We start from the raw sequence: 21,566 nt of genomic DNA, 5'->3' as shown, positions 1-21,566 counted from the left end.
AGTTTAGTGTAAGGGAGTTAAGGACAATTTGCCCTTAGTTTAACAATATTTTTTTTTTTAAAATGAGCTTTTTAAATATCAATGTCTTTTATACCGATGAAATAATTAAGTTATTTTGGTCGTTCGATTCAATTTAAATATTGTTTTTAAATCTAAGGATGATTGATAAGAAGAAGGGATGAGGTTGAGATTCAATGATATATTAATTCATTGGTGAGATTTAATTTTTAAATATCTGAAAACTAATAAGGTTTATTATTATTGCACCATTATCTAGGAATTATTAGTGTAAACTAGATACTTGATTCCTATTAAAAAAACAAGTGTCTTTGAGAAATATCAAAATTTTCATACGCAGTATTACTCAATTTGAGGGCACCATTTCATAAAAAGACGAATTATTATAGAAAGTTGAGTGAATTTCCTTCCATTACCCACTCGTTGACTCTAACAACTGCACCAACCAATAATCAACTACCATTAACCATGAGACGGCGATGTGATGGTGATTGGCTTTCTACTTCCCCGAGTGAGTTCGAAAACAAACTCTTATGAGTAATGTCACCTCCTTTATTTGTCCGCCCCTCTCGCGTCAATAGCAAAGCGTCTGCGGTTTTCCCACCGACCTCCACACTGTTTCATTTATCCGCAGCGAGAGCGAAAGGGAGAAGAAGAGGCGAAGAGGGCAGAGCCCGATGGGTCGAAAGATGCTGCACGTCATGCTGCCGGTGGAGGAGGTCGACGTCTCCGCCGTAAAGTACAAGCCCCAACACCTTCAAGGTGCCCGGTTCTGATCCCCTGATCTCGATTTAGGGCTGTCATCGCGGGACGCATCTTCCGATGCATAACCCTAAATGCGCGCCATGATGGACTCACTGAGGGGTTTAATTTCTTTTGTGTGTGTGTGCTTGTTGGTATCTCGCAGCTCCCCATTTGACTGGCTATGGGTTTTTGATTTTCACTTGGCTGATGGAAGCCCCGGTTCTCGGTTCTCTCATCGCCCGTTTCTTGAAAAAACAGAATGGCCTGACGAAGGTCGGATTTTTTACTGTTTCTTGTTCCTTACCGTGGACGGCATGATTCAAATTCGATTGTCTGTCGTGCAGATTTTGAGGAATACTGTGATTCCTGAGCGGCCGATGTTTAAGCCAGAGTACCCACCTCAAGGTAAGATGTGTAAAACTATAAGCGACGCCAATATCCATGGATGGCTTATTAAGGCTCTCAGATAGTGACTCTTTATCTGTGTTTTTTTTTTTCCGTTCATAGTATCTTACTAAATTATCCACTACACCCTAATTTATTATGTTATGGGAACAGTAAGATTTAAAATTTCACACTGGAGTTTCACAATGTTCAACTGAGTTTGTGTCTAGTCTGCAGTAACACTAATAAATAACTAACAGCAACATGTTCAGACTCGCAATTGCATTCCCACGCTATCAGTAGATAGTTTATGGACACAAAGAAGATTATAGGCAGTTTATCCTTAATTGATGTTCCTTTTGGACTACGATTATATCTGATGATCTTGTCTGTTTGTTGAGCATACAATTTGTAAAATGTGTAAAAATTTCAGAGCCAGAGCCTGGAGTAGTTTTCCTAGGCGATGATAGACACCCTGTTGAACGTGTTCAAACAGCACTGGAGTGCCTTCCAAGCTATGATTCTTCTCGAGAATGGGATCATGATACTTCATCACCATTTCTATACTGGAAAATTCGTGACTATGCACATGCATATCGAAAAGATTTTACGACTCCATCTATTGTAAGTTGACAAAGATTGTGAAGTTTTGCTGCTTTTAGATAGAAGAGTGACTCAACTTGGATTTGATGTAGGTTGCAGAGCACATTATTTCTGTTGTGGAAAAATCCAATGCACCATTTCTGGTCTCTTTTAGTGCAGATGAAGTGAGGAGGCAAGCCTCAGCTTCCACTCAAAGATTTGGAGATGGTGAAGCTAATTCATACACAGTTTTTGAAGTGATGTTTCCTATTTTATTTGACTTTGTTTCCTTCATTTGAGCAAACTTTTCAATGGAACATCCAGGAAAACCCATTTCCATCTTAGATGGTATATTTATGGCCATTAAAGATGACATCGATTGTTGTCCTCACCCAACTAAAGGTTGTATGATGAATCTTTTGGTAATCAATTTGACTAATTCTTGGAGATGAGTTAAATATTGTTGGCTTAATTTGTATCCTGATTCAGGTGCTACAACATGGTTTCACAACATTCATACTGTCACCGAAGATGCAATATGTGTTTCTAGACTACGAAGTTGTGGTGTGATTTTCATAGGAAAAGCAAACATGCATGAGTTGGGGCTTGGAACAACCGGGAACAACCCCAATTATGGGTACAATACTCCTTTTTCTATGATTTTATGCTCTTTGTAGATTGTGACAAAATTGATTCCAAAATTTATATTGTGACCATATCCTGCTGTAACTACTCAATTCTACTAATTAACCAGCTACTCTTACTAATTCAGCATCATATAGTTGTTATTGGCTGTCCAATCGCTACATGCCAATTGGTATGGCACCTAGAGCTTTGAAATAATTAATTTCAAGAAAACCATTACAAATGCAATAAAAGTTAGTGTATATCTACCTATCTATATGTATGTATGTTGGAGAAGATCAATCATCCTCAGTGTAAAAATTATATATATATATATATAGTTTTATGTATACATTTTTTTCTCCATTAAATTGCTATTGGAAATCATTTTTTCCCCTGTCATATCCTTGCAGTTTTTCAGTCCTTGTATTCCTACATACTGAAATTTTATTTATTTTAAACTAGCATATTTCCAGAATCAGCAGTATAGAGAACACATGGGTGCATACTGCGAAAGATCATAGTTGAATCTTACAGTCTTAAACCATGCAATCCAAAACTTGACAAAGAGTCGTTTTCTAGTAAATTTTAGCTACATCATAATTGTATCATACTAATGATTACATACTGGTTTAGTGGAATGTCCAAACTTGCCGAAGATTAGCATTTAATATCTGACGTAGATAGTAATCATGGTTAGAAATATTTCTGCCCAGCTTGAGGAATGTTTGGAACAATAGGGATAACATACTTGGTCCGACACCTATAATGATGTTTAATTCCGTAGAGGCTGTCCTTTTCTGATGCTCTTGTCATTAAATTAATTGATTTAGTTTTGCAAATACAATTTTTTTTAAAGCTCTAGTATAGAAGTTGTTGAAGATTATTGAATATATCTTAGGAATCTATTCCTACAGATGTTTCCCTTTCCTATTTCTAGTCTTCTATTATTTCTATTTCCATTCCTTGTATATACATTTTGTTATTCTCTTTCATTTTTCATATTTAGTCTCGTTCAGGATCTTCTCTATTAATTTTCTTTTCTATATCAGGTTCTGATTTCTTATCTCCATACTCCATTATATGTTTTAATGAAATATTCAATCATGCTATTTTTATCTTAACTGTTTTTTATCTTGCAAATAACATGCATTGATGTTCAGTTTTTGAAGCCTGATATATCTGAATTCCAATAAAAAATTTTTAGAGATACTTCAGTTTCTGATTCTTAACAAAGAATTCCCAGAAGAAGATGATTAAATTAGTTTATGTGTGTGTGTGTGTATACTATCACAATTTATTCACCAGTTCAACTTCAATTACCACAGAACTGTAAGAAACCCACATTCAATTGAAAGATACACTGGTGGATCTTCTTCTGGTCCTGCAGCACTTGTTGCATCTGGATTGATTTCTGCAGCAGTAGGGACAGATGGTGGAGGTTGTGTAAATAAAATATGAGTTTCTATATTCTTGTCATTCACGATTTGTACATGTGTTCTAATTCTTTTTGTATTTTGAAGGCAGGTTCAGTGAGGATTCCATCCTCACTTTGTGGCATTGTAGGGCTCAAGACAACATATTCACGTACAGATATAACTGGGTATTCCTTTTTGAATTTTCAACTTATTTATTTCATGTAGTTCTTTGGACGGATCTGGATACTGCAATATTCTTTATCGTTCTTACTAGAGGCTAGAATATATTGATTAGTTTTCTTTTTGAAAGAGATCAAGTACCATAGTTTTAGCAGAAGAAATACCTAACTTTTCCTTGGGTCATGAATGAAGCATTGTTTGATGTTCAATAAAGGGCAACCCGGTGCACGAAGCTCCCGCTATGCTGGTTCTGGGGAAGGATCCATTGTACGCAGCCTTACCTGCTTTTTGCAAAGGCTGTTTCCAGGATTCGAACCCGTGACCTTTAGGTCATAAAGCAACAACTTTACCATTGCACCATGACTCTCCTTCATTGTTTGATGTTTAATATAGAATTTAAATATCAATGAGTAATATGATCCATCTAATTGGTCTTAAATAGTTGGGAGCATGGTTTACGATGCCAAGCCATGCTAATCGGTATAGGTGGAATCTACTATTTCACTCATTGACTTTGACACGACATCGTGGTGGAATGATAGAAATAGGGGGGGGGGGGAAGAAGAGAGATCGAGGGAGAGAAGGGAGGATAGTTGGTCATGTAAAAATGGTTTGGCAGATCTATACATAATATATATATATATATTTTAACAACCGCCTAGTGTCGGCCCCACGGATATGGAGGGAGGTACATGCAGGTACACAGGCGTCAGACGCATGGTGGGGTAAACCCCAGGTCATCAATTCCTGAGAATCGACCTTGGCCATTATGCCAGAGAAGCCATGCGCCCACCGTCTGCGCTACGCCCTGTGGGCTATCTATACATAATATTTACCTATATTTAACGTTGTCCGACAAATATGATATAAACATGTGCTTAGACAAAACTATGAGAAATATGCACATCAAACAAGAAAGATGAAGACACAAAAAAAAAATAAAACTTGGTTAGCAACAATAAAACTAGATAAAATTTATTTAAATATAAATGATGATACAATAGGCGATAGAGTTCAATGATGTAGGAGGATCCATATAGCCAACTCCATCTACTGAGATAAGACTTGGTTGATATTATTGTATTTAACATTGGCAGATAATTTAACGCAACCCTCCTCTTTTATTTGGTGTTTGCCATGGGTGGAGTTTGACTAAGCTAAAGAAGGTTGCTCCTTTAACCCTAAGAACCCATTATTTCCAAGCTTCCATCTTATCTTTCATGTGGGCAGCATAGTGCACGAAACTCCAGCTATGCGGGGTCCCGGGGAAGAGGATCCATTGTACGCAGCCTTACCCTACTTTTTTGCAAGAGACTATTTTCAGGATTTGAACCCATGACCTTTTGGTCACAAAGCAATAACTTTACCATTACGCCAAGGCTCCCCTTCTGTCATGCCAACCCAGATGCAATGAAATCAATAACATTCAGAAACATCATCTAAAAACAAGCAGAAGGTCTCTCCTAGTTCTAAGGAAAACCCTCAACCTTAACCCCGCCATTAGTTTCTATCCCTCAACCTTAACCCCAACGCCATAGTTCCTATTGGGCTGACTATTTCATTCAATCCCTTTGTCATGCCCCGGGTGTGTAATTATTGCACACCAAGAGGTATCCCATTCGGTGACAGTATAATAAAAGAAACCTTGGAACCATATAAACATGATAACTTTTCAGGGTGATAGTTGATAGTGCAACCATAGTTTTTCAGAACTTCATTCACCTCTTTGTAAGGTTTAACTCTTTCTGTATCAAAATTTACTTCAAACTTTTGTGATTAGTGAATATCTCAAAGGTAACACCGTAGAGGTAATGCCTCTAAATTTTAACCATAAGCTACCACTCGATCGTGCTGAATTAAAACTGCATCTAATTCCCGAATAGATGCATTCTTGTAAAGAATTAATCCATCCTCTCTAGAGGGAATAACTAACATTGAAGCACTCACCAATCTTTGCTTGAGCTCCAAAAAGCTTTCTTCACAAATCTCAGTCCAGGAAACAAAAGAAGAGGAGAGAAGCAGTTGGTTGTCAGGTTGTTGGAGTTAACTTGTTGCTGGAAGAGGCAACAACGTTGAGGTTGAAAATAAAAGAAGGCTGCTGGTATAGTGAAAGGGAAAGGGAGAATCTCTCTCTTTGTCAGTAGCATTGGCGAGCTTTGACGATGACCTTGGCTAGCTCCAGCGGCTGCTGCAGCTACATTGGAAGAGTGAGGAAAGTCACAAAGGGGCTGCTGCTAGTGGTGACTATAATTTGTTGCCAGAGAAGAGGAGGAAAGGAAGAAACTCTACTATGTGCCAGGAGAGGGCAGCAACTAAGGCTGCTGCTGTTGGAGAGTTGGAGAGAAAGGAGAGGGAAAAGGGTTGCTGCTATTGTGGTGGCTGTTGTGTAGAGATGGAGGGGATAAATAGAGAGGAGAAGAGAGTTGACAAACGCATGAAGGGATTGTAATTTCCGTGTGCATGAATAAATAGATAAATTAGATTATATATGCTTGTACAACCCTTTTTAAAAAGGGGATTAAAATTGATATTTAAAAAGTGAAATTAATTTAAAAATATTTAAACCACCTGAGGGTTAATAACTGATGCTACTGCATGTTCATATCTGGGTTTTATATGAGAAAGGGTTGTTTTAAAAATTAAAATAGATGTTATGAATTAGTCTTCCGTTGATGCCTGTCTTTATATTGCTCGACCGTTCATGTTAGTTGATATCCTAGATTTTGCTACTTGTAGCTTCATATTATATAACTTTTACATGTAGACCTTATGATGATACCTAAATGATTAACATGTTTCATATTACAATATGACTTGGGTTGGTTGTTCAGACTAACCGATAATATGTGAATTTAGAATTTAACAAATGTGGTATAATGAATTAAACATCATAAGGATATTAAATGGAGAAAATAGAATACTAACAGTGAAAACTCTGAGCCTAACTTTATACTAGAATACTAGACCACCCACATGGTTGCGTGTTGTCGCCTGCGGCCTAGAGTATCTAACTACCCACATGTTGTGGTAGTATCTTGTTGTTTGCGGTTAGTGTTTATTATGTATTCAACTGGTGAGGGGACTTTTATTCCATATGTTAGATGACGTTATTTGTGTGCTGGGAGAGGGCAGCAACTAGGGCTGCTGCTGTTGGAGGGTTGGAGAGAAAGAAGAGGGGAAAGGGTTGCTGCTGTTCTTTGGGCTGTTGTGCAGAGACAAAGGGGATAAATAGAGAAGAGTCGGCGGATGCTTGCAGGGATTGTGTGCGCGCTTGGCAAGGAAGAGAACAGGCAATGAGGGTGGGTTCACATGCGTAGGAGAAAGATATGGGAGGAGAGAAAAGAAGAAAGAGAGAGAAGAAACATTTCCTTGAAAATTTCCTATTTTATTTTAAATTGACCAAACCAAGTTAACCTTTTAAAATTCCCATGAAATTCTTGTCTCCGCACATATCTGCTGGATTCAATCCAAAACCAATTTGACTTTAACTCAAACGTCCTCATTTCGTGTTCAACGATTTGATTAGTCTGATTTTTGTCGATTCAGGGTTTAACAAATTTTTTATAAAAATCAATACTTAACACCCTTGCTCCGGTAAAAGCTGATATCTGTCTTTTCAGTGAGTTCTGGGAACTAAGCATGCAACCCACCCCAATTGGAGAATCCATAATGCACCACTGCATTTTGCTGATATAACCAAATGAACTCCAAACTAATGTGTGAATATGTATGGTCAAAGAACTACCTTCAGACAACGCAGTTGCAAAATGCTTGGGTCTAGTGGGTTTAGTCACAAATAAACAGCTTTATATTTGATATACCTCTGGATTCACAATTGAAAATGCTTGCAAATCTGAAATGATAGCAAAATGAGTTGAAAATTCAACACAAAACTTATGAATTCTATTCAATTCTTAAGAAATTATAAACTAGATCGACAAAATTATAGAAGCAACCAGAATCCATAGTATGCAGTCGATTTTGGGCAAGATCTTCAATTTACAGTTTTTCCTTAGAAATCCAAAGAGTTTTGTCGATGGGAAACAAAATAAAAGTTATATTTGCAAATTAAGACCACAACCCTTATTTATAGAAGCAGTATAAGTTTGCCTATTTATAATTTTGCCCCTCAACAAATTAAAAATTGCACATGGTATCCATATTAATATATTCATAACAATTAAACCCTTAAGTCATATTCCTTAATCATAAATTTGATCACATTAAATTATGACTTATTTAATTGATGACATTAGACATTTATAATTACAATTATGCCCCAAAATTCTAATATGAAAAACTTGATATTGGATCTTTGTTTATCTCCAAGTAACTGTTTTTCACGCTTTTTTAAAAAACCACCTATATTTGGGGAGTGAGTTCTATTAATCTGCATTCACCAATTTGTTATTAGGACAATGATGCCACGATGAAAAGTGAATTCTATAGTTCCAAAAGTGCTATCTTTTCAAAGAACATTTACTAGAAAGATTCTGATAACTGTTAGTTGCTATTTTAATTAAAGTGCCGAACTCAACACTCAATTTTCCAAATAGAGTTTATAACAATGAATAAATTTTATTTATGAAAAAACTTGAATTATCCAACAAATCTAACCAAAACAAAACTACATGATTCAAACCAAGAGAAAAGAATGGACAAAATTACTTGTCTGGCAGCCAAAATGGAGGATTGAGCTACTGTATCACCCAAAGTACAACATTTGATGGAGGTGGATGAACTTTTGAGTTGGCAACTGACTGTGAAATGTGATCTGTAGGCTGTGTGAGGATTTATATTTTAGTGAAGAGAAAATGAAGTGGCATAGAGGTTACACAATGAATCTATATTGTTAAAAGCATACCTTCATGTGTGGTTAAGATGCTTGACTTGATTGACCCGGACCAGCCAACACATTAACTATATAACTTTTTAAAAGAAAGTGGAATTTGAACCTCCGACCTGCTCTGAAACTATATGAAAGTTGAATTACTAATGATTTATCCCAACAACTAATCTTAAAAACTTGAGCTCAAGCTTATGAGATAAGTGGTTTGTCAATTAACTTTAATAGAATTAAACAGAAGTAAAAAAAGTTATGTGGCTTCCTAAGATTTGATAGAGCATATTAGAAAAATATAAACTTTCACACACAAACATGCACACAAAACCTTATGACAATTCCCTATGTTGGATTAGACCTATACCTTTTCAACCAACAAACTCAATGATAGCTCTTATAAGATCATGTATAAGAATAGTGCGTATATTCATTATGCAATTATAACACTTTTGGTTTTCTGGAAAACATGATGTTTTTGTAGGGCCTTGTGTGATTGTGGGACTGTTGAAGTTGTTTCTCCTCTTGCTTCCACAGTTGAGGATGCAATGTTGATGTAAGAAGCTTCTCTTACAATACCTGTAACTTTTCTACTTAAATTGTCTTTTTCAAATAGGATTTGCTTTGTATTTTCCTTGCCTTCCTAGGTTAAGATTAGTTCTTTATATATATATTTTCCTTAAACTGTTTAATTGGATTCTAATAAAGTCCTTTGGCTCAGTTATGCAGCAATGGCAGGAACCTCTGAATCTGATAGAATTGTTTTTAACCCAGTAAGCAGAAGTATCTATTGCCCACATTTAAACTTTATCCAGTTTACTCAGATTGTTGCTGTACTAAAGAACCGTGTGAAGTTCCATATAAAAATTCAGCTTTTGCAAAAATTTTGCATATTCTTAAATATTTATTGTTGGTCATATTATATTATAACCAAAACTAAAATTTGATACTCTATTGACTTACTTATTTGCCTTTGGTATTGCTTCATGTTGCATAGTAAAATAGTCAAAATATGCTTGATGGTACCTAGTTTGTGAACAAGAATATGAGATTTTGTTGGATATAAGAGTGAGATTCCTATAATTTTTGAGTCGTTGCAAAGTGCATTATAAAAGGTAGCCACCTCTATTTGTATCAATCAACAACAACTAAGCCTTATCCCACTAGGTGGGGTCAACGCTATTTGTATCAATAATTGACAAAAATATTTTGATCCTTTCATGTCAAATACTTATTTTCTATTGAGAAATTCGTTTTTTTTGTTCTAACTATCTTGGTTGATCTAATATACACATCCTTTTTGGCAATTGTGAATAAGAAAACTAATCAATTTTTATGTTGTCATGAAAACTGATGGTTCACATGCTTAAAAGTAACGTATTCTGCTTTGTGTTAGAGCTTCGGCCTTTGGTAGAAAGGGTATAATTTACGAACCGTGCCTGCCAATACAACACATTTAGCACACTTCAAAGTGCTCCAAGATCAACTCATGAGTTTCTATTTCGTAATACTCTTTCGCTTATCCTCTTTCACTTAACCTGTTTAATTAATTCCAAATATAAGGTTATACCAATCATAAAGTCAATTGAATTAAAATTTTAGTGAAATACATTATAAAAATACAACAAAGCTTTTTACTAATAGATATGAATTTTTGATACCAAAATGTGTTTTGTGCATCAAATGGGAACATTGTTTTTGTAACTTCCTAGTTCCTACTAAGTTTAATTCTAAATTTTCTAAGACCCATATTAGATAATGCTCTTAGACATCTTGTATTATAATTTTTCTCTCCATGTGTTTATAGATATATATTAATTAGTCACTGAGAGTTGGAGTTGTACTCACATAATTAAAATTAGATCATGTATAGGTATTGAATATAAAGACATTCCACTTTTTGCAACTCTAGTCCCACCCCCACTTTGCTATAGCTGGATAACTCATTAAAACAATTTTTTTTTTTTAAAATTTTGGTCAGTTCATTGAAGTCACGTTCACATGGGCGACAACCATTTACTAATGCTAGTATAATATTGATGTTGGTTGGTGATCGAAATGATATGCTTGCTTGTGTCATCAATTAACACTTAAAACTATTTTAATGCATATTGAGTGTGAATGAATGAATGAATGTTGTCCATTTCAATCTCAGCAAGAGAAAATGGAACTTACACTAGAATTCCCATTGATGAACCTGATACTTCTTGTCTTTTATACCACTGCTGAGGATGTGTAATGAGTTTGGTAATCTAGGGCAAAGAAAATTTATATTGCTTAGTTGTAAGAAAATATTATATTGTAACTAGAGGATGGTTTTAAGTGCCAATCGATATCAGGTCAAAATGAACTAATATTGTATATTGGCACAAGTAAATGTCATCGTGGCACCTGTGTTGATGTAGTTCCCATGATACCGATTGAGATAAGGCTAGTCACATGTGATACCATCTAGAATTGATCCTATAAAACCATTGTTTATGGTACCAAGTTGTGCCATTTAACATACTTAAAATGATCCTTTCTTTGTGAGGTCGACATACAAAATGGGCGCCAAACACGTTGGCACCAAATGCCGCTAGTTCCACACATTTATTCTCATGGTTGGTCACATGTGGTCACAACTAACATGTGTGATTGTGGATGACACAAGATGCAACAGAAGGAATCAAATCAGGGGAATGGAGAGTAGGGGAGGAGTTTGAATATAAATAGAGGAGGGGTTAAGGAAGACCACCATGTGTATACTGCTCTTGGAGAGCATCTAATAATGATAACCTACTTGTATCCCACAGTAGATTTCTTTTGAGAGAGAAGAATTAACTACAAAGTACTTTTAAGCAAAGAGAATCCATCTCTCTGATCATCACCTCTTGCCAACTGGAACCCAAAAGGGCTTATAAGGCATTTCTAGGAATTGCTTATGAAGCTATAGTGGGCAAGAAGCAAAATATTTGGGTGACAACGACATATAATATAGATTAAGAAAGTGGATGTGAAGTAGAACACTATCTAGTACCTTTGTTAAAAACAATAGAGACATCTAAATTAGAGGTACGACTTTTTATCAAAAGGAGTGGCCACGTTTCCTTATTTACCAAAAGAAACACCCTAGTTTCAAAACTACAAAAAAAAAACACCAAAAACAGTATTATTCCCTTTCTACCCCTCCCGCCAACCTCCTAAATCTCACACTATTTTTCAATGCATGGGCAAATTTCAAGCCCAACATGCATGATATGAGAAAATATTAGGCCTAGGCCGGGCCTGATATGGAAAATATTAGGCCCACGCCGGGCTTGATATCGAAAATATCAGGCCCACGCCGGGCCTGATATGGGGGCCTGATATTGGACCACATCAGACCCAGAGTAGGCTTGTGTGGAAAAATATCAGGCCCACCGTGGGCCAGATAGATATGGGAACATATCAAGCCCTTTTTAATCCTGGAGAGAGGGGATGCATTGGAAAATAGCGAGAGAGAGGAGATTTAGGAGGTTGGCGGGAGGGGTAGGAAGGGAATAACACTATTTTTGGTGCTCTTTTTGGTAGTTTTAAAACTAAGGTGCTCTTTTGGGTAAATAAAGAAATGTGACTGCTTCTTTTGGTAAAAAGCCATTAGAGGTAAGATCTGGGATGGTAGAAAATGGGAAGTCATTGAGTCTCTGGAAAGTGTTGGACTATACTGATGCCTTGGTTATACACTTATAGAGGAGGTGTGTGCATTGATTCAAATGGAAGGCCAAAGAGCTAAAAGTAGAGTAACTCAGAGAAGGTTATGTTAGTAGATAATAAATTCGCAATGTGACTCGGGAGAATAGCAACAATTGACCTTCTAAAGATGAGAATAGCTACGAAAGATATTTGTTAGAACATGGTGCTAACCTATCTTTTTATTTTTTAGATAAGTAAAAAATTGTATAACATAAACCAAGAGTACAATAGATAGTCCTTAAGAGTTACCCATATCTGTTCAGAATAAACTCCTAAGGATTAGTATTCATGAAGTTGCACATTCCTGAAAATCCTCTCAATGTCTAACTGCTCCTCACCAAAGAAACTAGAGTTTCTAGCTGACCATACATAATAAATAACATATGACAAGCCTAGATGATGAGTCTTTGTCAACACCCCGCTCCCATGATAGTGTCTATCGAAGACTCATCTCTCTCTGGTAGGTGGACATCTCCGGTGTCATATGCAACCAATCTTTAATCCTCCTCCCTAATCCAGTAATAGGGGGTACCTAAAGAATAGATGTTCCTATGTCTCTAGCACCCATCCACAAAAAGTACACTATCAATCCTCAAGGTAATCCTATCTATCCCTAGTGGGAAGATGCCTCTATTTCAACATCCAGAAGATGACCACATGACTCAGCAGTAAGTATGTCATCCATACTATTCAGGCCCATGACGACTTAGGACTAGGATTAGACCTGACCACGGTTCGGAACCGACGGTTCGACGGTTCGGAACCGCCGGTTCGACGGTTCGGAACCGCCGGTTCACGGTTCAGAACCGCCGGTTCACGGTTCGGTTCACGGTTCGTCACGGTTCGCCACGGTTCAAGATTAATATGTTAAAAAAAAATTAAAAATTAAAAATTAAACAAAACATTAAAAATTAGAAATTAAAATTTATTGAAAAAAGGGCTTGCACTTATTTAAGTTGCCTACGTATCCCTTTAGGGGAATCAAAGCCCACGTAGTTCTTTTACATTTTGACCATCTTATCTTATGAAGTTACATTTTCATTCACTTTCATTTTTCTGTCGTATTTGTTCCTTTGATATCAAAATCTTCAACTTCATCATTTGAAAGTTGCATTCCTTGGATTCTTCTTCGGCTCTCGTCCAATCGTCGAGTAATGTTTGGGCTTTTAACGAGTCAGGAGACAAAGTTGATCGTCGTTCATCTAATATGTTACTGCTGGACGTCTGCTCCACAACAACTATTGACACTAAGCAAGCTAAATTCTTTTTTAGCGATCACGGAGAGAACTTTACTATCTGCTTCATTAAAATCAAAAGAAGTCGTAAAATAATTCTCAAGTTTCTGTGTGGAACTTGAGGATCCTCGTGGACGTTTTATCAGTTCTTTTAATAAGAGTTGTGCTTTTGTAAGTTTTAAATTACTACTAGTAGTTTGTTGAATTTCAGAAATATTAATTTGTGTTCCATATTTTGCATAATATTGATTATAAATATCATATAAATAAATTCTAACATTATATATAATATTAACTGGATCAGGGGAAGAAGAATCTTTAATTGGAATTAAAGCGTCATAATATAAAGTTAACATTTCTTGTAAAACTTCTAATTTAAATCTAGGATCTAAAGCAAATGCAATTAAATAAATTTCAGGAATTAAATAAAAATATTTTTCCCATTTAGTTTTCATAGCTAAGATGCAAGGAGATAAAGATTCATTATTAATATGTTCATTTAAAACTAATACTATATTAGAAAAATTTTCTAAAACTAATTGAGCAGTGGGATAATAAACACCGGAAAGTTGTTCGGTTGCATCATTAAATACTTTTAAAATTTCACAAATACTACTACAAATATTCCATTGTTGTGAAAATAAATATATATTAGTATTAGTATTTTGTGCAAAAAATGAACATAATAATTCTTTATATTGAAATGAATCTTGTAATAATTGGTATGTTGAATTCCAACGTGTTGGTACATCACGTGGAAATTTTTTAGGTCTCATTCCATTAATTTTACAAAACCTACCCCATTGTTTCATTATAGATGGATGAGACCATAAATAAGAAATTGCAATTCTAATTAGTTTAATATAACTTTCTAAAATTTTTAAACCATCTTGAACACATAAATTTAAAACATGGCATACACGACGAATATGAAAAAATAAACCTCCAATAATAGGTTGACAAACAAATTTTAGATCATCTATATGTATTAGAACTAGCATTATCTAATGATATTGAAAATATTTTATGAGTTAAACCATATTCTTCTAAAATTAAACATAATAATTGTGCCATATTATGAGCATTATGTGATTCATCAAAAACTCTATAAGCTAATAATCTTTTTTGGAGGTTCCAAGAGTTATCTATCCAATGACAAGTCACACCCATATACGAATGTGTTTGCATCACTCCAAATATCGGAACATAAAGAAACTTTATTATCTAATTTACTAAATTCATCAATTAAATTCTTTTTTCCTTGTTTTACTAATTTTTTAATTGTACGAGTAAGTGTAGTCCTAGGAACACGTTTAGCACATGGATTAAGAGATTCTTTACAAAAATCTTCAAATGTGCATTTAGATCCAAAACTAAAAGAAAGATGTTCTACGGAAACAAATTTAGCTAATGATTCTCTTAATTTATTATCCGAATATAAAAATAAACCGGAATCGGTACCGCTAGTTGAAGAAAATCTTGATAATTGAGTCCATATTCCGTCGGGTGCTTCGTTTCTACATGTCGTTTCAACGACCCATAGTCGTCCGGCTTGGAATTTGTAGGAAGCATTGCAGTGCTTACATTTTGCACGCATTTCTCCCGACGGAAGAGTGACCTTCTCAAAATGTTTAGTAAAAATAGAAGACTTTAGAGGAGGAAGTTTCCGAACCTTAAGTAATTGCATCGGTACTTCCTTGTGTTTCGGTGTCGGATTCGAAGATGCTCGATCTCATCATCGGTGGATTGAATGTTGGGGTCCTCCTCCCAGGATTCATTATTTATTTTCCTTCCGAGCTCGAGATGATGCACCTCCGCGACCTCCTTCCATTGTAATTGAAAATTGAAAACGAAAGCGTGTAGAGAATACGAAATGAGATTAAGAGTAGAGAAGATGTGTGTGAAAATGATGAAATGAGCTCTCTATTTACCGGCCCGGCAACTTGCCGGGCCGGTTCCGGTTCGACCCGGCGAACCGGGTCAACGGGCAACCGGCCCGTTGACCCGGTTACGGGCCCGGGCCGGGTCCGGGCCAGACCCGGCCCGGGGTCGGGTCTAACTAGGATGCCTAAGGAAGTCATATGTCCGAGCCCCCTCCCAATCGACTAAACCAATATGCTAACCTCTATCCAATAGCCTCTAGGATCTAGCAGCCGATAATATAAGATCCTATATCTGCAGTAGTCGTTTGATCAGCAGGAAATCTAAGTGGGCTGCCTCCCATATCCATATGTCAGCTTGCCACAATTAAGTATGATGAACCCATTTAATCCTAACTTATCTTTTTAGGATACACTAGATGAACAAAGTAGGCACAACAAAATGTCTATGTTGGAGAAAAATATATAGTTCTTGAGAAAACTAACTATTAAAAAGGTCTAGCCATGAAGTGCAACATGCTATTTATAAGTTGCATGCAATAAGAAGTGCTTCACCGTTGAAAGAAAAGGGAACATGCAAGTGCATAGGTAGTAGAGTAGAGAAGTACTAAGTGTTGATTCTTCCGGTATATGAGGGCACGGAGATTGGTGAAGAATAGTATGGCTTAAAGGAATGAGTGATAGGCATGTGAGAAGTACTCTTTTATTGGGAAATGAGGAAGGGAAAAGAACTAAACAAGAAAACAACATAAGATAACACTTCCTTGAGGCCTAGTGTGACAGTTTCCAGGTGGGAGATGAGCACAAATTTGGATATCCATTTGCTTAGAGGCAGGTAGAGGATGCCTCAACTCATGGACTTAGTATCCCTTGAAATGATGCCCCTTTTATTAGGAGGGGGGCAAAACGGATTTAGCTTGCTGGGGTATGGTGTAGAGGGTGCATACACATACATGGATTTTTTACAAGGGTCTTGTTGGTCACTATTAAGGAGTTTTTGCACAAAGGCTAGGTTGTGATTGGTGATGAAGAAATTACAAATTGGTGCTGTGCACATACTTGTTGTGGAGGAAGAAGGATACACAAGGCAACTCTATTGGTGTTGCTGGATTTGGCCAAGGAAAAGTAGTGAACAGCATGACATCTTGAGCTCCCCAAACTTCTTACTATGGTTGGACCTGGAAGTGGAAGAGGTTTTGACGAATCTGGTAGCTGCAAATATGTTAGGATGAATTATGGAACACCTTGGTCTAGTTTAAATTAATAGATGAAGCTGGCAATTGCACAATAGGTAGATGAATGAATGAGTGGAGATGATTGTTGAGATTGTTGGTTTCTCCCTGAGGAATTATGGCTGAAATACTACGTAATAATTCTCTTACAATCACATAATTTTCTTCAATACTTGTTAGTGAAGGTGTCCTCTAGACAATTAGATTGTATAGACTTTCACTAATGCAATTGAACAATTATATGAATGAAATTAATCTTTTTTATTACATATCTGCTGTTTGATATTTGCAACTGATCAAATCTGGAAAGCAGCATGGACTAGAGGAATTAAAAAAAAAACTATTCACAATTCCTCTAGGCCTGCCTAGCAACTCAAACAATACTTTCTTTAACGTAACCAATTACTAGGTACACTTGGCATTGCCAGGAGAACTAATTTGGATACAAGAAGTGATCATGCATGAACTCTTAAACAAATTCAATTGTCTAGCAATTGTTCACATTTCATGATTATTTATTTGAACATCAATGATTCAATCATCACTTTTTATTTCTAATTGTGATTCTAAGAGTGCCAATTGTTTGATTTTGGGAGATCTTGGCGGGACAGCTTTTACTTAACCTAATCCTATTTGTTTGTTTAGCATCTGTAAATGCTTAAGCAAATACTCCTGAGTATTTCATTCTAAAAATTCTAATTTGCCAAATAAAAATATTTTTCTGTATATGGTTTTCAGTAGTCTTTGTCTTGGCTTGACTATTACTTTCTTAATATTGTATATCACATGTAGTCTCCCCTCTGTATACCAAAGTTATCTACTGATGATAATTCAAATATCTTGCAAGCGATAAGACTGGGGAAATACACGGAGGTATTGTACATTGACTACATTCCCTTGTAAATTGAATGTGTCTGCCTTCAAGATATGCAAACAAATGTTCCTTTTTTTTCAGTGGTTCCATGATGTTTCTAACAGTGAAATCTCAAATAAATGTGAAGATGTTGTTAATAATCTTGCAGCTAGCTTTGGATGCGAGGTAAGCCCAGTTGTTTTAAGCTTATTTTTTGAGAAATATATGTAGTTTAGAAAGGTGCTCAAGTCTGTGCTCCATGGTAGATGTAAAGGCAGTCTATGTTCTAACTTTGTACTTTTGCATTTCATCCTTGTATTCAGTATTTCTTTTTTATGCTTCAAGATGCTAGAGATTATATTGCCTGAGCTGGAGGAGACGGTCTATGTTCTAACTCTGTATTTATGCATGTCATCCTTGTATTTTAGTATTTTATTTTTATGCTTCAAGATACTAGAGATTATATTGCCTGAGATGGAAGAGATGCGGACTGCCCATTTGGTCTCGATTGGTTCTGAATCACTCTGTGGATTAAATGCACATTGTGAAGCTGGGTATGCTCTGCTGTTTAAGTTTCATTTTCTTTTTCACTTTATCTATTATTCTTTAATTTTGCTTTAAGTTGTCTACTCACTAGAATCCTTTTTGTTTAGTCCAATTAATTTCCATATTTTTCTTGGCATGATGACACATTCCATGTTAGCTTCTTTTATCTTATGTGTTTTTTAAGAACTTAAGTTACAACTTTAATTGGATTCTCACTAAAACTTGCTGAATATGTTCTGAAGGAAAGACTTGCCTTAATTCTTGTAAAAATGTTCTTGCCAACATGTTAAAGCAAATTGCCAAATAGTTATCACGATTTCCAATCTAACTACTTGATTTCCTCAATAGCTACTCTTGCTGACTTCTCTCTTATTATAACCAACTGGTTTTACTTTTGTCTACTAAGGTCCATTGTCTTGTTTCACCTGTTTATTCTGTCTTGGCATTTGCCTTTTTCCTGATCATTGTAGGATTGTAGATCTTAAGGTCAGTAATTGTCTTTGCCCTTTTCCTATTCATTTTGTTCCTTCTTATTTTTTTTACATTTCTTTATCTCATACTACTTTAATTGAACCTTGGAAAAGATCAAGTTGCATCTATATTCTCAGAAATTCTCTATCTTAAAGCTCTCTATCTTTCTACTTTATCACATTTGCATTCCTTCATTGATTACCATTGTGGAGAGGCTCACTTTCTAACTGTTCTCTACTCAAAGGTTTGCCAATAATCAAGTAATGTTATTTCCATAGAGATGGATGATGGTTATTATGTCCTGAGAATATTGTTTTTCTCTTGTAGCAAAGGTTCTTTGTTGACGCTTGATACTCGGACTAGTTTAGCCCTTTTTCGATCATTCTCTGCATCAGACTATGTTGCTGCCCAACGACTTAGGTAAGCAATATATAGAAAACTATGTTTTTTAGTATATTAAGATTCTGTAGGTTGTTTCACTGTTATGTTTCATGGGTTTTCAATTGATGAGTACTAGATGGATGCTTTGTCATTATGGTGCTATAGTTGGATGTGGAAGTCAAACTCATAACTAATCTTTTAGTGTATTTTGGTATTTCATTCACTTCAAATTATCTAAGTTGAAACAAAAGGGGGGGATTAAGAATATTTGTTATTTTTCTCATGAGACAAGATTCTATATCTAGCTGATGGTGGTGCCACTCTATTAAGATAAAAGCAAAAATTTCTCACATATCAAAGTCACTAGTTGAACTCTATGCGCCTAACTTGTTTATAAAACAATGCCCCAAACGGCCAAACCACAATTAAAACAATACCCCTTATAAAATGAAAAAAGTGTTGAATTGAGGGGATTGGTGATGATTTTTCGCACGTTGATCCTCAAAGTTGAGTTGAACATCTTCGACACGCTTGTATCTCAAATAATGTCAATTAATCAAGGTTCATAGTATGGTTCAATGTCGGAGGTTTGTTCTTCGAATGAAATGATATATGTCAGTATCGTGTTGTGCACACTTACATTTTAAAGCATGTTTAGATTAATAGAAATGAGTTTTAATCCTATAATCCCCTCCCACTTAGCTTAGCTTGTTTACCTCAAAACATGAGCTTGTATAATTAAAAAGTTAATTGACTTAAATGGAGCAATAAGTTGCAAAAAGTATAATAGGAATTTTGACTAATTATACGTTGTCAATATGAAAATGAATGTTGTGCATCAAATAAAAGTATTGATGGGAAGTGATATAAGAGATAACCTAAACCTCACCTAATATATTACTTTGGTTTATATTTAAAAAATATTATAGGACTTATAAACTCTTATTATAATCCTACATGGGCATACAAACTAATATGATACCAAATTTATATTTAACTATTCAATTTTCAATATGGAGCTAACTTAAGGTATAGTCTAAAATCTTGTTCTAATTCAAGGTTAGAATGAGATAGTCTTGTGTTGTATTGGAGTGTGCTGAGATACAGTGATGGAATCAACTAGGAGGAGAAGGAAGAGAAAAGGAGGAAGGGGAGTAAGATAGGGAAGGAGAGAGAAAGGGGAATAAGAGGAGAATAAAGGAGAGATTACCTTGTGGTGACTATAAACACTCAAAGTAAGGGTGAGTGATAGGTGGAACTCTATGCGTGTATATGTTTGGCTGCAACGTTGGAGCACGTATGAGAATTGGATGGCAACATCGAGGTGTACACAAAAGTTTGCACGACACTCCATGCATGTGTCCAAAAGGTGGTAGAGCCTTGGGTACACAGAGGTAGGAGTGTGGCATTGACGATTTTTGCACAAGAGTAACGAGTGGTTCGATGGCTCGTGTGAGTGCAGTGGAGGTTAGGCAAGCTTGTGCAAGGGCAACGGCCATGTGGTGTCAGACCATTATGTGAGTACCATGGTTGTGTGGGAGAAGCTTCGCCCATGCTGGGATGGAGGAGATTTGGGACGTGAAGGAGGAAAATTTATGCGGAAGTTGAAAGACTTGGAACATTGATGTGAGATGCTTTCGCGACCTCCTCAATGGGATCTTTGCCCATCTTGTTGAACTTCACCTAAATAACAAGTAATTATTAATCTCTAAAAATAGATGATTATTCAACAACCCTAAAAATAAAAACTTACTGAACTCATACCTCTAATTTCGTCGACGTGCAAGGTGAGACTCAGTTGGATGCAAGTTAAAAATTTCTCCCATTGATACAAGATATTGATAGTGTTGTACAAACAACTGAAAAGAAGGAAGATTAAAGGAGGAGGTTAAAAGAAAGGAGATTAAAGGTGGAGGCCAGCTATGGTAGTGTTTGCTTCGAAGAGGCATAGGAAGAGGGAGTGATTGAGGGACAAAGGAAGGTTGGTGGTTCCTCTTGGCTTTGGGCTTTCAACGATCGGTGATGAGCTATGACATAGGGAAAGGGAGGAGAGAAAAAGAGGATGGAATGGGAGGGGGAGAGGTAGCCGGTCATCCCTCTTTGACTCAACTATCGATGACATGGTTAGTGGGCTATAGTGCTAGAGCAGAAGGGAAGAGGTCTAGCTTTAGGTAACGACACGACAAAATGAAAAGGAGGAAGAAGGGGATTAGGAGGGAGTGGGTGAGCAACCGATAAGAGGAAGGAGGTGATTGGTGGCACACCCGTGGCTCTGGAGATGTGGTGGCAATGGCAACGAAAAGCAAGAGAGAGGAGAGAAGAGATTAGGAGGAGAGGTGGTGTAGTTGTTAGGTGAGGACTTATGCAACGAGAGAGATTATATAATCACTAACTCAACGATTTCCCTAATTCATTCCAACATGATTAAACTAGACTACCCCTCTATAGAAATTTGGTTTGATAC

At 36.2% G+C, this 21,566-nt stretch overlaps 1 protein-coding gene across 1 annotated transcript in view; it reads left to right on the top strand.

Annotated features, from left to right (window-relative positions):
- Nucleotides 1–529: 529 nt before the first annotated feature.
- LOC122024765 (fatty acid amide hydrolase-like) overlaps nucleotides 530–21,566 on the top strand; it is a 45,462-nt gene continuing 24,425 nt past the window's right edge. The window contains exons 1-15 of the mRNA XM_042583459.1: nucleotides 530–780; nucleotides 926–1,035; nucleotides 1,107–1,167; nucleotides 1,580–1,770; nucleotides 1,842–1,956; nucleotides 2,053–2,130; nucleotides 2,218–2,365; nucleotides 3,681–3,793; nucleotides 3,880–3,955; nucleotides 9,275–9,346; nucleotides 9,512–9,563; nucleotides 17,644–17,724; nucleotides 17,807–17,890; nucleotides 18,155–18,258; nucleotides 19,049–19,141. Of these exons, the coding sequence (XP_042439393.1) occupies nucleotides 696–780; nucleotides 926–1,035; nucleotides 1,107–1,167; nucleotides 1,580–1,770; nucleotides 1,842–1,956; nucleotides 2,053–2,130; nucleotides 2,218–2,365; nucleotides 3,681–3,793; nucleotides 3,880–3,955; nucleotides 9,275–9,346; nucleotides 9,512–9,563; nucleotides 17,644–17,724; nucleotides 17,807–17,890; nucleotides 18,155–18,258; nucleotides 19,049–19,141 (1,463 nt within the window). The 5' untranslated portion in view covers nucleotides 530–695. The remainder of the gene's footprint in view (nucleotides 781–925; nucleotides 1,036–1,106; nucleotides 1,168–1,579; nucleotides 1,771–1,841; nucleotides 1,957–2,052; nucleotides 2,131–2,217; nucleotides 2,366–3,680; nucleotides 3,794–3,879; nucleotides 3,956–9,274; nucleotides 9,347–9,511; nucleotides 9,564–17,643; nucleotides 17,725–17,806; nucleotides 17,891–18,154; nucleotides 18,259–19,048; nucleotides 19,142–21,566) is intronic.

This window comes from Zingiber officinale, chromosome 9B (genome assembly GCF_018446385.1).
Source record: "Zingiber officinale cultivar Zhangliang chromosome 9B, Zo_v1.1, whole genome shotgun sequence".
Classification (NCBI taxonomy): domain Eukaryota; kingdom Viridiplantae; phylum Streptophyta; class Magnoliopsida; order Zingiberales; family Zingiberaceae; genus Zingiber; species Zingiber officinale.
Note: the sequence above shows the minus strand (reverse complement) of the source record. Positions and strands in the feature narration are given on the sequence as shown.